The sequence below is a fragment of the Schistosoma haematobium genome, chromosome 3 (assembly GCF_000699445.3).
Source record: "Schistosoma haematobium chromosome 3, whole genome shotgun sequence".
Taxonomy (NCBI): Eukaryota; Metazoa; Platyhelminthes; class Trematoda; order Strigeidida; family Schistosomatidae; genus Schistosoma; species Schistosoma haematobium.
The window spans coordinates 18,147,639-18,162,512 of record NC_067198.1 but is presented as its reverse complement, the minus strand read 5'-3'; the positions used below and the strand labels follow the sequence as shown (position 1 = coordinate 18,162,512).

At 32.4% G+C, this 14,874-nt stretch overlaps 1 protein-coding gene across 1 annotated transcript in view; it reads right to left on the bottom strand.

The window, feature by feature from the left end:
• Positions 1 to 14,874, bottom strand: part of TTLL6 (Tubulin polyglutamylase ttll6) — a 34,405-nt gene that overhangs the window by 1,935 nt on the left and 17,596 nt on the right. Inside the window, exons 9-14 of the mRNA XM_051213175.1 lie at positions 12,035 to 12,205; positions 9,067 to 9,248; positions 4,572 to 4,757; positions 3,025 to 3,632; positions 2,291 to 2,412; positions 333 to 987 (exon numbers count right to left, since the gene is read on the bottom strand). Of these exons, the coding sequence (XP_051069129.1) occupies positions 333 to 987; positions 2,291 to 2,412; positions 3,025 to 3,632; positions 4,572 to 4,757; positions 9,067 to 9,248; positions 12,035 to 12,205 (1,924 nt within the window). The remainder of the gene's footprint in view (positions 1 to 332; positions 988 to 2,290; positions 2,413 to 3,024; positions 3,633 to 4,571; positions 4,758 to 9,066; positions 9,249 to 12,034; positions 12,206 to 14,874) is intronic.

The window sequence follows — 14,874 nt, the reverse complement described above, 5'->3', positions numbered from 1 at the left end:
AGAGATTTTGATATCTGTTTGACGTCAGTCTTCGTCAAAGACTAATATAAGCTAAAAAACCATTGTAAAAACCAGAAAGCTGGGGCTAGCTTTTCCACCTGTATTTTAGCCTTCTCAGGAAATCCCCTTCACCACCGCATACAAAACCGAGCACTCAGTAGTTTGACAGCAAAAATATGTATATGTACCTCTAAGTTGGGGCAAAGTGATTTACATACCCAACTTCAATCAACTGACAATATTAAGCGACTATCGATATTAATATACTGAACTGTTTTCAATCATCATATTTAGCTTGAATAATATATTTGGATTATACAGGCGAAACTTACTTTCAGAGTCATTAGGTGCTTTTTTGTTAGAGGAATTATGACTATGCTGTCTTGAAGTATTCTGGGAATTACTTGTAGTAATATTATTACTATTGTTACTACAGCTAGTCAAGTCTGTGAAGATGTATTTTGATTTTACCGCTGAATTAGATCGAATACTTCTTGAAGGTAGGAAGCCATAATTTTCATTTATTCGTAGAGATGTGTGAATCGGATTACATATACTTTCAAACGACGAATTTTTTACTGATTGATGACTTTTCTTACCAGTAAAATTTGTATCGTTACAATCTTGATAAAGTGATTGACTATCAAGATTCACTGGTAAATTTTGAATTATCTGACCATTGGTCGGATTTATCATTGAAGAGTTTGAATGTATTCCTCCGTCACAAAGATTACCGGAATGTACACGGTAAGATGGTTGGGATTTTTGCTGATGTATCTTATGAAATTGATGAGATGGAAACGCACCAAAAGTAAGAATATTTATGGATGGTTGAGCTGAGTTAATACAACGACTTCCATTCAGTCGTACAAAATAATTATTACAACATTGATTTGCTACTGGAACAAGCGACGGTTTGTTTTTCTCAATTGGATTATCCCATACTACAGGAGTTATTTTTGTATCATGTATGATATCTGGTTTTTCCTGCAAAACAATTTACAAGACAAATAAAATAGTTTTTCAGGGTACTCTACTTATAAGTAGCATAATGTTATAAGACATTTCTATGAAGATCTGTTGGCGAAATTTTTATCGCAAAAATGTAAGTCTCCGATTTAAATATATTGAGCATAGAACTAACGTCATTGGTTTTGTCTTAATAGTGATGGAAATACTGCATCATTCAGTACTGCGGGTTTGTGTCGGATACCACTTAAGTAATAGACGTAGTCTCTTATTGTAACTTATATGTTTACCACTGTTAATATTTTAAAATAAATTATTTTACAACTTTCGTTAAGAAGATTTTGTGTCGGTGTTTCACGAATAACATCTAATTCTGTGTTTGATTTTCATAAGAAGATGAAATTAACTGGAGAACCACTGTTGACTAGGAACTACTTGAGAGGTAGTTTATTCCTAGCTTTTTGCTCACCGGAACTCTGAACTAACAGTTTCAACGAAAGTGGATTGAGTTTCCCGGAGAGTGCTACCGAACTAGAGTCCAGGAGTTCATAATTTTTAAGTTCAGTTAACGTTTGATTTTAACAGCATTATAATTCGGCGTAATTTATAAGCTTTTGTTTAACTATTAACTTATTTGACTGAGGGTGAATTCCACTACTGGGATTATACAATTGTATTTTGTTCTTCAGTTTCCTGTATCTCATTGTCTGAAGTATGTCTGTGATGATAACTAACCTTAAATTAGATACTCTTTGTGGTGTGTGCTACTTATACTGACATAAGTAGTATATGACGTTACTCGTGAACAGAAGGTCTGGCAGCAGAGAGACAAGAGAATCGAACAGTAAAGAATGGGAACAGAATGCAATTTGTATGAAAATGCAAGAACAATCAAGTCTGAGTCATTATGGGACAATTGATGGACATTTTGCAAATTATGTATTTACTATTTGATTGTTAGGTTTTATTAACAAGTCCTGTAAGTTTGAGTCAAATACATTCGATTGTCCCCACCCGTGTTCTGTTCACTTCACTCTTCGCAAACCTCCTGATTTGCTGATCATCTTATTCTTTTGGAGTATAAATTGCAAGGAGTATTGTAATGCAAAATTGGTAGGTCCTTTTCAGTTCAGAAACCCAGCAATAGAGGTACACGATTACAATAATAATTAAAATACCTGATTTGATAACGTTGAATTTCAAGAGATGCAAGGTAAAATTTAGAAATAACCGTCAAATAAATAATATGACGAACCAAATTTCTTTTGAAAACTCAACATAAATCAAATCACATACACTAAGAAAATGAACTAAAATTTACTTTAGCAGAGTTTTCATGTTCTTGATTCTTAATCCAGTACTTTTGTCTTCCTGATAACTGTGTACGATTTTTCCATGAAGCTGTTGGTTTTAGAACATTCAGTTCTCTTTCCTTCTTTTTATCTAGTATTTAAGAAGAAAATAAACCGTACACATAATGATAACCTTAGATAAGCTGTCGATAGAGAAAGTATAAAAGTACATGAATAAGTTATGGGAGTTTAGAACATGAATACATACTATTCATATAATAAACTCATACATTTTTATTAATATGTATGAATGAATTCAGTATAAACGCACATTAACCATTGAGTGTTGTATCCGTGGTTACTCACTTTATATTCCACTTAAGCAGAATCTTTTAACCAAAATAAGTTGCGACGTTTTATTATGCCTTAGAAAATATCAGTAAGAAACTGTAAAACTCAGAACCAATGATTTTATTATGTCACTTGATTCAAATCCGTAAACAGCTCATTTGACCAGTTGGTAATGAGATTAACCGACGAAAAAAAATTAGATAAGGACATAAGATTATTATCTGTAGGAAAATGTAAACTGTCATTTGATTATTCAAATCTCAGATAGTTACACATCGGAACAAAACTTAAATTCCGTTAAAGTTATTTGAGAAAGATTCTGTGAAAGTGCATTTTACATTTGATAGGAGGAACTACAAGTAAATTGATTAATGTTATTATGAAATAAATACGTTAAAATAGGGAGACATACCTGCTTTCTGTTGTGATTGTCGATGTTCTGTACAGTTTTGTTCTGTATTAGTATTATTATCTAAATATAATTCGTTAAATTCTTTTTTGTCTTTGTATTTTAAAGAATGTGAATGTGCAAATAATTCATAAAGCATTGAAATTAAACCTATTTTGTGCATTTGATCTTCTCGTCTTTTTAATTCATTTCTACGTTCAGCTTCTTCATTATCAAGTATAGGTTGTGGCAATTTAGTATTTATACAAAGTTCGACATTGTTTAACGTAGACTTAATCAATGCCTGATTATCAGAGTGGTTATCATTACTGTCCTTTTCTTGTTTTCCTTCTGTAGAGACTTCTAAACATTTATCAAGTTTCCTTTGTTCCTCCTGATTATTTTGTTTGTTATTGACATTAAAATCCACTTTACTTATGGGTATTAATTGATTAGAATTATTGATTATTTCATCATTGTTAACTGACTTTATTAATTGCTGAGATAATAATCCAGTGTTTATTTTAATTCTTAATCTTTTGGGGGCTGGACTTTCAGATTGACTTTGCTTATGTTTGTTTGCAATTAAATCCAATTTTTCTTGTTTAAGTCTTATTTCTTCTCTTAGTTGTCTGTTGGATAAAAATACAAATAGTGTGAGGAATATAAGTTATTGAACTCATGAATTCTCAGAATATGAAGTATAATATAATTTTAAAAGCCGACATTAAGCGGTAGACAAAATGTGAATATATATGTTTCATTGCTACTGATTCCGATCCGTGTCAAGTCACATCTCCAACTATTGGCTACAATGATCATTTGCTCCCTTACCAGGTTATGTCTTTAATACTTGAGAAAAATGTGATCTGTATAATTAGAATGTAATATAAGTATATTCGAAGACGTCTGGTAATTTTTCACTAAAAATGCTTCGAGATTAAATGCTATGGTCGGGAGAATAAACATCATGCGAGAAAGAAATTAAGAGACATGTCATATTGAATTCAGCTTTGCTGTAATATTATCGTGTGAACTTGAAAATGAAATATATATTAAGAATGCCTAAAAGATGAGATATAGAGGGTAAGGGAGAGCATAGTCACGAAGAAGGTTCATCATATGGAGTTAAAGCAATTAATACGGTTATGAGTGGGTTGCGTTTATTGCATACCAAGTGGGAACATAGAAGGTTGAACATGATTCTTTTGATACATAATTCAGTTGATCTCTATAGCTGTTATTACCGCGTAATAATTTTCACTTAGGCAAATTGTTTGAAACTTCAATGTGATGATAGCTCGCATGAGTCAAATTTTAAAGTGCCAACCTCAGTAGCTAACTTTATTGGTCTGAACTTTTGGGCTATCCATCAATAGTCTTTATGGTTATATGTGCCTGAGGTTATTAATACTACTACCGCTACATCAAAACATAAGTTTATCTAGGAAGCGTAGTTCATTCACCATATGTTTGAACACCTACAGAGATGGCTAAATCAAGCCTAATATACATTCATAGAAGGTATAAAGGTGACAGGCTACAATGTCATATTTTTAGTGAAATCTTACCTTGCACATTCACTTCTTACTTTGTAAGTAACTGTTTCCTGATAAAATGTTGCAGTTGGATTGAGAAATTGTGAATATTTTTCCAGATCGCTTGATGGATAAATCAGACGAAAATTGCCCATATGGCTGTTCTCATATTTTTCACTTAGTGCTTGATATCTTTCAATATCACGTTCGAGTGAACATCTTTAGAAATGCAGAAATAATATTAATTTAGTTAAAACTGTTAAAAATTAACTCAGAAAACTTTAGTCACAACAGAATTTGAACCAGCTTTGTTTTGATTATCCATGTATATAATTGAGATATAAGACTAAGTCATTTCTCAAAATTCTAATATACACTAAATATTGAAGATTTTATTGGATCATTTACGTTTCACACGAATAAATACTCAATTATTCACTCTATTATACTAAACGAAATACTATTGTAGTTACGTGTGAAAAAATACTAGAAAACTGACTCTTACATTCTTCAATGACTTCATTTTCAAATGTTCACTTTAGATTATCAAATATCCTTGATTAGATTTCAACAAGTTATAAACTTTTCGATTTCTCGAACATCTTTTTAAAGATTATTCTTGTGTTTTGGATATTATCACAATATGAAAAGTTCAATAATGGCATCTTAAACATTCTTTGGATTGTTCTTTAGTTAATTTATATAAATAACTATGAACTGTATTTCTAAAAGAAAAATTAGTTTTGGAAACACGGATTCTTTTAATTATGTTGCTTTTACTATCTCTGAACAATTCTTGATGTTATTTTACAATCACAAATGAAGGGTATTTGTAAGTTGCTTTCGAAAGAGGAATGGTTAATCATTTATTTGGATACTTAAAACTCTAAAAGTTTTGATTTTACATAGACATACGCTGTACAGTGTAACAAGATGATTACTTAATTAAGTTATTAGGCTAGTAAACATAATCAATCTTTACTTACAGATTTACGGGTGGCAAATATTTATTTGCATAAATTCTCATCAGATTTTACAAATAGAGGTTTGAATCACTGATCAGAAAAAAATGAACAAGTTTCAGCCGAATTTATACTTTGAAATTATAGGATTCAAAATTAGGCTTATCAGTAAAATAAGCTTGTTAAGGTTTGTAAATGTTGAAGCAATTAATATGTAATATAACGGATTCATAGTATGATTTTAACAAAATTTCGGGGTAAATAAGCAAAATAAATATTGGTACGAATGTATATATATAATCACATTGAATGTTCATTCATATTTTGCGTAACCCATGAGATGTGGATCATATTAAAGGCAGTTTAAATGTAGCGAGTGTTGTGTAGACTGGTATGATCTATTGGAACAAGAATAGTTAATTTTAATGAATTTAAGTTTGGAAAATTTGTAGTAGTAGGGAGTGTGTATGTCAATCTGTATATCACCACATAAATAACGTGATTTTCGACTTGATAAATAGATGATAAATCTGCTATTTTGGATGCAGAACCTCTGTTGAAAAAAAAATAAATTGTTCTTACCTTTATCGTCTGAAGGACTTGGAACCTTATCTTTTTGCTAAAATATCCTGTGACATGATAATGTATATGAATAAGTTTCTAATCTCACTAAATCTACTGGAAAGTACCTACTGTTGCTTAATGTTGAGGATTTGAATATCAATAAAGTATTTCACAGCCTTAGATTACAGAGTACTCATCATCACCCATAATTGCAACTTTGTTTACTAAGTCGAAATGACATAATACTTATCAATTTTATGTAAGGATATATATAATTCCCGAAATTGAGATTAGTTTCTTTTAAGTACTGTACATGTATAGCTATACACTAATGCAGAAAAAAATTTCTTGTATATCTTTGTTTTTGAGATTTGTTTAACCTTTGTAGTATTGAGAAGATAAAAGGATAAGTCAATTTATTATTTTAATCAATCATTCATAGAACAAGAATCAAGCATGAACACTGAGATAGGATGGTGGTTGGAGGTAGTCAACAGGAGACTCTAGACTCAGGTTTCATGCTATTTGGCACCCGTCAGCAGAGTGTGCCTGTAATCTTGAGGGAACTCGTGCTGCCTGTCGGATTCGATCCCGCGTCACGCGGCTTTACATTCAGAGACGTTACCACTGTAGGATTGAGATGTCTTCACAATTGATTGATCACTGGGTGATGATCAATATCATGTGCATCAAGTCCTTTTAAATGCAGATCGAATGGTATCGACCAAGTTGCAGTGTGGCAGGTACACTTTGCTGACGAGTGCCAAATAGCATGAAACCCGGGTTCAGGGTTTCCTGTTGACTACCTCCAACCAACATTCTATCTCAAAATAATTCACGCAATGTCGAGTTACCTAGATTAGTTGCCACATGGCAACTTGGTCGACAGCATTCGATCTGCACTAAGAAGAACTTGACACACATGACAGTGATCACCACCCAGTGACCAATCAATTGTGAAGCATGAACACTATAGAACTTGACACAAACGTGTACTAGTCCAAGTTTCAAAGCTTCAAATTATCGCAAATAAAGGAAATTTACAAGTGGAAAAGTGAAGTAAAAACAGTTGTACCAACAATAACAGAAAAATAGAAATAGGAAAAGAATATCATTAGGAACGAATAAAGCATAAAAATTTAGAGCAAGCAATAATACTTTGAGCAAGATTAAAGGGCGATAAAGAACTAGCATATTCGAACCATTGTGACCGACTTGGAACAGAGTTAACCAGATTCTCCAAACATGGAATATTATATCTCAGTATATAAGTCCCAAACATTACGAATATTTATTTTTAAAGGCTACACTAAACTATCTGTTTCAGTAGATTCTTTAAAATATGACTGATGTTTTTAACTTTTTATGTATTCATACTTTTGATAAACAGTTTGAAATTATTCACTGAATATCATATGGTTATAATTTTAGAAAACTTTAATGAATTCCACCGAACCGTTTCGAACTTTTAAGTATCCGATCGAATAAGATAATCTAGTGTAATATTTACGATATGAATAGTAAATATTTAATTAAGTAATACTTGGGACAAAAGTACAATTCTATTGTCATTATCTACCTCATACTTTAGAACGATGTATATTGGAGTCAGATTTACAATTTAAATCATGCTTTCACAAATTTTATGCACGGTGTTAGTAGAGTCTGGGTACAGTAACCAAATATAAAGAAAATTTATCTAAAAGAAGTAAGTTGCCTGAAGTTAAAGATAAGACAGTAGGATAAGATCAGAGCGAGATTATGAAATTCAATATGTTAAAAATAAAGAAATCTAAGATTTTGACGACAGTATTTGTAAGGGGCTGAATCCAGCTTGAAGTCTTTTGGAAATCAGGTATGTAAAGTGTGAGTCCTATGTGCAGCCATAACATCCTCGTATGACCAAGATAACATTTTCAGACGACTGTGTCCGAATTTATTAGTTTGCATTTTAAGCGTCAATTAATTTGAGATACGGTTCAGTATCTATGTACTAATATTATCGATCTTTGTATCGCTCCCAATTTCATTATATAGATTATAGAATGTTGTATAGACAATTTTAAATTTAGTATTATAAACTGTTGGAAGTATGTTTATCTAAGGCGGATGATGATGATATACAATCTAAACAAAGTAATTCTGCCGGTAGACCTTCATTTCTATTCTTAGAAATAGAATCAGTTAACGTTAGTTTAGGATTAAAAATTAATTTCAAAGTATCCGAAACTCTCTACACTACATCCAACTAAATAAATAATAGACTAGTAGATATTAGATTATTCATTTCATAACGTTTTCTGAACAGCGTATAGTAATTTAATAGTTGAATTCATGAGTCGATCAAAGCTAGACCACCATGAAAAACCTGGAAGCGCTGGACGGCCGCTTCTCCCTAGTGTAAGATTCCTCAGCAGTGCTCATCCACGATCCCACTCGCGGGACAGAAGGTCCTGGGTTTGAATTCTGCGAGTGGGATCGTGGATGCGCACTGCTGAGGAATCTCACACTAGGGAGAAGCGGCCGTCCAGCGCTTCCAGGTTTTTCATGGTGGTCTAGCTTTAATCGACTCATGAATCCAACTATTAAATAGATATCGATCAAAACGGGCGGTAATAATAACTCAAGGTCATTGAAAGGATTCGAAACGATCGACCTAGACAAAGAACCGCTTAAAAGGTAGATTACCTGCAAAGGGATTAAACAGATATTATATATAGAAAAAAAACATTATAGTTAAAATAGAGGAAAAATTGACGTGGAGTGAGGTTTTTGGATTCATTTTAAAGAAATAAATATTCAGCAAATTTTAAGTTCAATAAGACATATTTAACGGAACCAAATAATTCAGATAAAATGAATAAGTACATAAGTTATTTTGCTGTATATAGGTTAATTACAAAACCAAATGATATTTGGGACTGTTTGTGCAAAGCTATAATTTGATAGGGTTAAAATAACGTGAGAAATTATAATACAGAAAAAATACAATGCTAACTTACCTATGATCTTTATCAATATTTTTATGTAATAAACGATTTCGAATGCGTTTTCTTTCTTCATCACAACATTTCTTTTTACTAACTGCATTGAAATGTGCAAGTTGTACAGTATCCCATAGCATAGCTTCTTTAATTTCTTTATCTAATTTACTGTCTGTAGTAAAACTTGGTGAATGATTCACCTAATATGATAACAGAAAGAAGTTTGTTTAGTTTCCACTATCTAAAAGGCTTGAACATGTATGGGTGATGTGAAAGAAAATCAATTCACACTAACAGTTTATAAATTCTAATACAGTTTACATTATGAGCTCTAAAATTGTAAGGCCAAATGCTACGTCCTAGTATGTAGCTCTCTAGAAGAATTCGCAAAAGACCTTATATAGAATGAGATCCAAGTGCTCTGTTTCTTATAATCAGTATACTTTTAAATCACTAAAATCAGAATTTATTCCTCCACTTCTAACAATTTGGTCAACTAGACATTTTTGAATGAGTAAATAGTTGAGATAGGTGCAATGGTAATTTTGCAGAACGTAAATTAATAATAACAATCACAAAATCGAATTTATAATATTTTATTATTGAATAATAACGCAAGTTTTAAAAGTTGAGCAATCATTATGACAAAATGGATTGTTTGTTGAAGCATAATGCTAGATTTGATTATGAAACTCAAATAATTGATAATTAGGTTCATTCAATTATGCTTTGTATGACTTTGATTATTTCGATCATTTAAAACAGTTATTAAGTTTTATTATCTTAAATCTAAGGCATTGATGTTGATCCAGCGATGAGTTATACGGAAAATTGGATAAGAAGAGTAGAGTTTTAGTACTGTCCAATTCTAAATATAGCCGAGAGCGTTTTCGGTTACAATGAACGACTTAAAAAAAGCCATCATTTTAATTAACTCCTCAAATATAAATGGGAAATTACAAAGCCCTTTATTAGATTGACCTTTGAAATTTAGCGGCGTAACTATGTCATACTGAACTTATCAAAAGTTAATCAAAAAACATGATGTAGGTTAAAATATTCAGACAGTAAGGGAAACTAGCGTAGAAATAATGACGAACTAGTCCAGTAAATAAACTAACAGAATGTTTAGAACACATGAAATCCCGTGGACATGCGAACTGATACTGTAGTGTTCGGGAACACGAATGAGGACAACGGAATCTATTAGAACGCAAAATTACGGACTTATTTTGTAAAATGTGAATACCATACGTTCAATACTTCATTTGAAAAATATTGTAAGGAAGTAAATAGATTTGTTTTATTTTACTTTAGAACTCCTCAACATTTCATAGATGCAAAAGACACGGGATTGAACTAAAAACTCTTAGGTTTCACAAACAGTCAGTCAGTCAGTCAGCTACAACGTAGGACCAGGCACATATGTGCATCGGTCCAGGTTGCCATACCGCATCAGCACAACAAGATGAACACCGGATTCATAGCAGTGGTTATGTCAAAGGTGGTAATATATAAGAGAAAGATTGCATATAGAGATGTAATACAAGAAGAAAGAATTGGTTCGTAGAAAGAAAGATATGAAGTGATTTTAATCTCTTAGTTTAGGGGAAGACAGGGAGTGTATACACCGACGCCATTGTGATCAATTCTGAGCCATGTCACCAAGAGTCTCCAACCATTGGTTACGATAGTCACGCGGACCCAACCAAGTAGTCTGCATCTACCAACATGGCTCAGACTAGAAGTTAGTGACTTCAAGCACTGATGCCACGTTTTGGTTTGGCCGCCCCTAACTTTCTTCCAACCATCTCCAATACCGGATAGCATTGCACGTCGTGGTAATCGGTGTTCAGGCATACGTAACACGTGGCCCAACCATCTCAGTCAATGAAGATTCATAACCTCATCAACTGATTTACCATCATTCCCTAATACCCTGCGTCTAACCTCACTATTACTTACCCGGTGATCCCAGCAGACGCCAGCAATATTTCTAAGACATCTGTGGTCAAATACTAGTAGCTTACGAGTGTCTTCTACTCTTAATGGCCATGTTTCGCTGCTGTAAATTAAAACAGAACGGACTGCCGCGCAGTATACTCGTCCTTTTATTGATAGACGGATATCTCGCCTTCGCCAAAGGTGACGTAAGTTGGCAAAAGCCAAACGAGCTTTTCGAATCCGTGCTGAGATTTCGTCCGATACCAACCCATTAGGGCTGATCAGACTTCCAAGATATGTGAAGTTGTCAACGCGTTCGACTACTTCACTCCCTATCCTTAGTTCAGGTGTTAACGCAGACCAGTCCTGAAGCAACAACTTGCATTTAGAGGGAGAGAAGCGCATTCCAAACATCCTGGCATTGTTGCTCAGTGCTACCAGAAAACTCTGCATTTTGTCAGCGTCTTCACCAAACAGGACTATGTCATCTGCGTACTCTAAGTCGATAAGTGGACCTCCTGGATGAAGATCAATACCCGAGAACTCAGTCGACGAGAAAGTTATTTCCATCAGTAGATCTATGATGAAGTTAAACAAAAATGGGGAAAGTGGACATCCTTGACGGACACCACTTGAGGTTGCAAAGGTAGATGACAGTTCGCCATAAGCTCTGACTCGACTAGTAGTGTTCGAGTAAATAGCCTTCACAAGGTTTATGTACTTCTGAGGTACGCCTTTTAATGACAGACACTGCCACAGAATCTCGCAGTCTACCGAGTCAAATGCTGCTTTTAAGTCGAGAAAGACCACCATTGTCGGACGCCGATAAGTATGCCTGTGTTCTAGAACCTGACGAATGGTGAATATGTGGTCGATGCAGCCACGACCAGGTCTAAAGCCAGCTTGATTCTCTCGTGTTTGCAGTTCACAAACAACACTATAATAGTGGCTTATAATATCATAACAAAACCACTTAAATCAATCACATATAAATTTCAGTAACTTTTAGTAGTATGTATAATTTAACGTAATTTTCACTTACTTCAAGAACATATGGCTTTAATCTGTGGTTGAATATTATGTCAAAGCCAAGAATTTCAAAACATGCTGATGTTTGAATATGATTTGGAAAGCAAGTTCGATAATTATGTCTAATTATAGCATAACCAGATAGTAATGTTTTAATGATCACATCATCTATGTCTTCCCAAATCTGAAAGAGTATACGAAAAATGATTACAATAGTTTTTTAATAAGATACATTATAGCATTTCCAGCTAGTAACTGGAAGTAAGGATGTTGTAAAATCATTCAATCACTATTACCGTGTTGTCTAGATGAAAAATAGAGGTTTTCATATTATTTAGTGAGTATCAATGAAGGTTTAGAATACTCGAAAGGGAAAATGGTTAGTATATGGTGATTTCCCTAAATAATTACATAGTAATACAAATAAGCAAGATTTCTCATCGTCTTGAAGGAGTTGAATGGATTTCTTCAAGCCTATTTTACTTATCAGAAATTCGCAGTTCGTTTTTAGCACTGAAAAGAATCTAGTTTGATGTATTTTTTTTGGTTTCATAAATCACAACCTTTTTCTGAGATTTTTCTAGGTAACTACCAAACAACAAATCCTAAATGAAATGAAATTTAACCGCTTCACTAACTAGTGAAGTAAGAAATTTCATAATGAGGTACAGATTACCATTACACTAACATGTAGTAATAATTCAGTAATTTTTACTATTGAATTTAAAAAATCAGTATTTTGTTGACTTTCATTGTTCAAATAAATAGACATTCATTTTTTCACTTTCTTTGATGCACGATCGAGTAGAACATTTCCTATTTAAATTATACTTTCAGTCATAAATTCAAACATAAAACTGACAGAATTTGTTGCATTGAGTAAATTTATCAGCCTAGGTCAAACTGAAATGTTGAATTATTTAATCTTTAGTGTAATTCACATTGTGTTACCCTCACATATCAGTCAGTAATTTTGAAAGTAAAAAAAAGATTCCATTAGGTTTAAATAAAACTGTTTTTTTTTTTCATTTATACAGAAACTTTATACAATATTAACTGACAGTAGTAATCTCAAAACTGGCTTACTTTTTATCATCTTAAACCAATTATATTCTTGGAGGATACCATTTTGAGTTCAGTCATTGCATGGATTTTAATTTATATCTTAATTTATTAGTTTATTCTAAATATCAAGACTTTTAATTTGTATTTCTAATCTTACAGAATCAGTCACATAGTAAGTAAAAAACTACTTTAAATTATATCGAATAAACTAACTAGGCTTTTAAAACATGGATATTATAGCAGGTAATCATGCTTTACAAGTAAATTCATCATATTTTAATGTTTTTGTTGATAAGATACTCAATTCTAAACTACACAAAAATGGTATTCTTTATATTCAATAGTTTTTCCTTATTGTTTGATTGTAGTTTCATTTCTTAAGTTTAACGGAAGTCACACCTTAAAATCTATTTTTATCAATACATTGTTCTTTTTATTGTGTTTTGTGGAGGAAAATTTGTAGTCGAAAACTAAAATTTATCATTATACGGATCATTATTTATTAAAAAGTTTATTTTATTATTGTATGCTTATACCCCTAAGATCTATAATTATACCAGTGTTATACACAATCAGAAAATCATAAATACTAAATAAATCATAGGAAGGTCAGTTTTTGTGTTTATGCATATGTATGGGCAAAAAGATATAATGCAAAAATCCAATAAATCTGACAAACAAACATTGAATAATTAAAAGTAATTTTCACCACATATAATGACATCAGCTCGATAATCGTTGAAAACTAAAGAACATTGAGCAGTTGTCTTATACTTACTACAACTTTAGGAGTCCATCGAGTTGAATGATAATTGTGATGTATCATAAATTATTTTAGAATCAAAATATGAACTACTCTATTTAGACTCAAAGGCTTGATGGTATTGTATTTTTATAGAGTTCCATCCCTTTATAAATTTTAGTAAAGGAAGAACATCAGTCATAGTAGAATAATACAAAATATGTTTACTCATTCTTCCCTTTAATAGATAATATTATTGATTCTATATTATAAATAACCAAAGAGAATTCACGAAATAAATAAATTTATTGATATCTTGAGAGTTACAGGCTCAGTAGCTTATGAGTTGTGACCCTCTTTTTGGTGGTTTGTGAACAACTTTAGATGGCATAACCTGCAATGAAACAGTTATTCAATCAATATCATTTTATGATGAGAGTCAACTTCAAGTTGTACAAATATTCACACAACTAAGTAAATACTGAATATACCCATGACATATATATGGTGTAGATAACCACATGTACTGTTCAAAACGCTATTGAACACCAATGACATTAATTGTCACCGAAAAAGGGTTGCAGAAATGCAGTATTGGATACAAGAATGTAGTTTTAATGATAGTTTGATAACCAACACATTGTGATTGAATTATTTAAATACATTATTTTTGAAGTATTATCTTAAGCCTTCTCAGTTGCATTACAATAATTGCTAATTGTCAATCTGAAAAAAATGAAATGATGAATGAAACATTTTACTAATCACATGTGTGCCTGAACACCGATTACCACGACGCGCCATACTGACTAGTGTTGGAGATGGTTGAAAGAAAGTTAGGGGAGGCCAAACCAATGCGTGGCATCATTCCTTGAATTCACTAACCTCTGTTCTGAGCCATGTCGGTAGATTTAGACTACTTGGTTAGGTTCCGTGCGATTATCGTAACCAATGGTTGGAGACTCTGGGTGATATGGCTCAGAATTGATCACAATGGCGTAGGTGTATACATTCTGTGTCTTCCCTTAATCCGTGAGATTAAAATT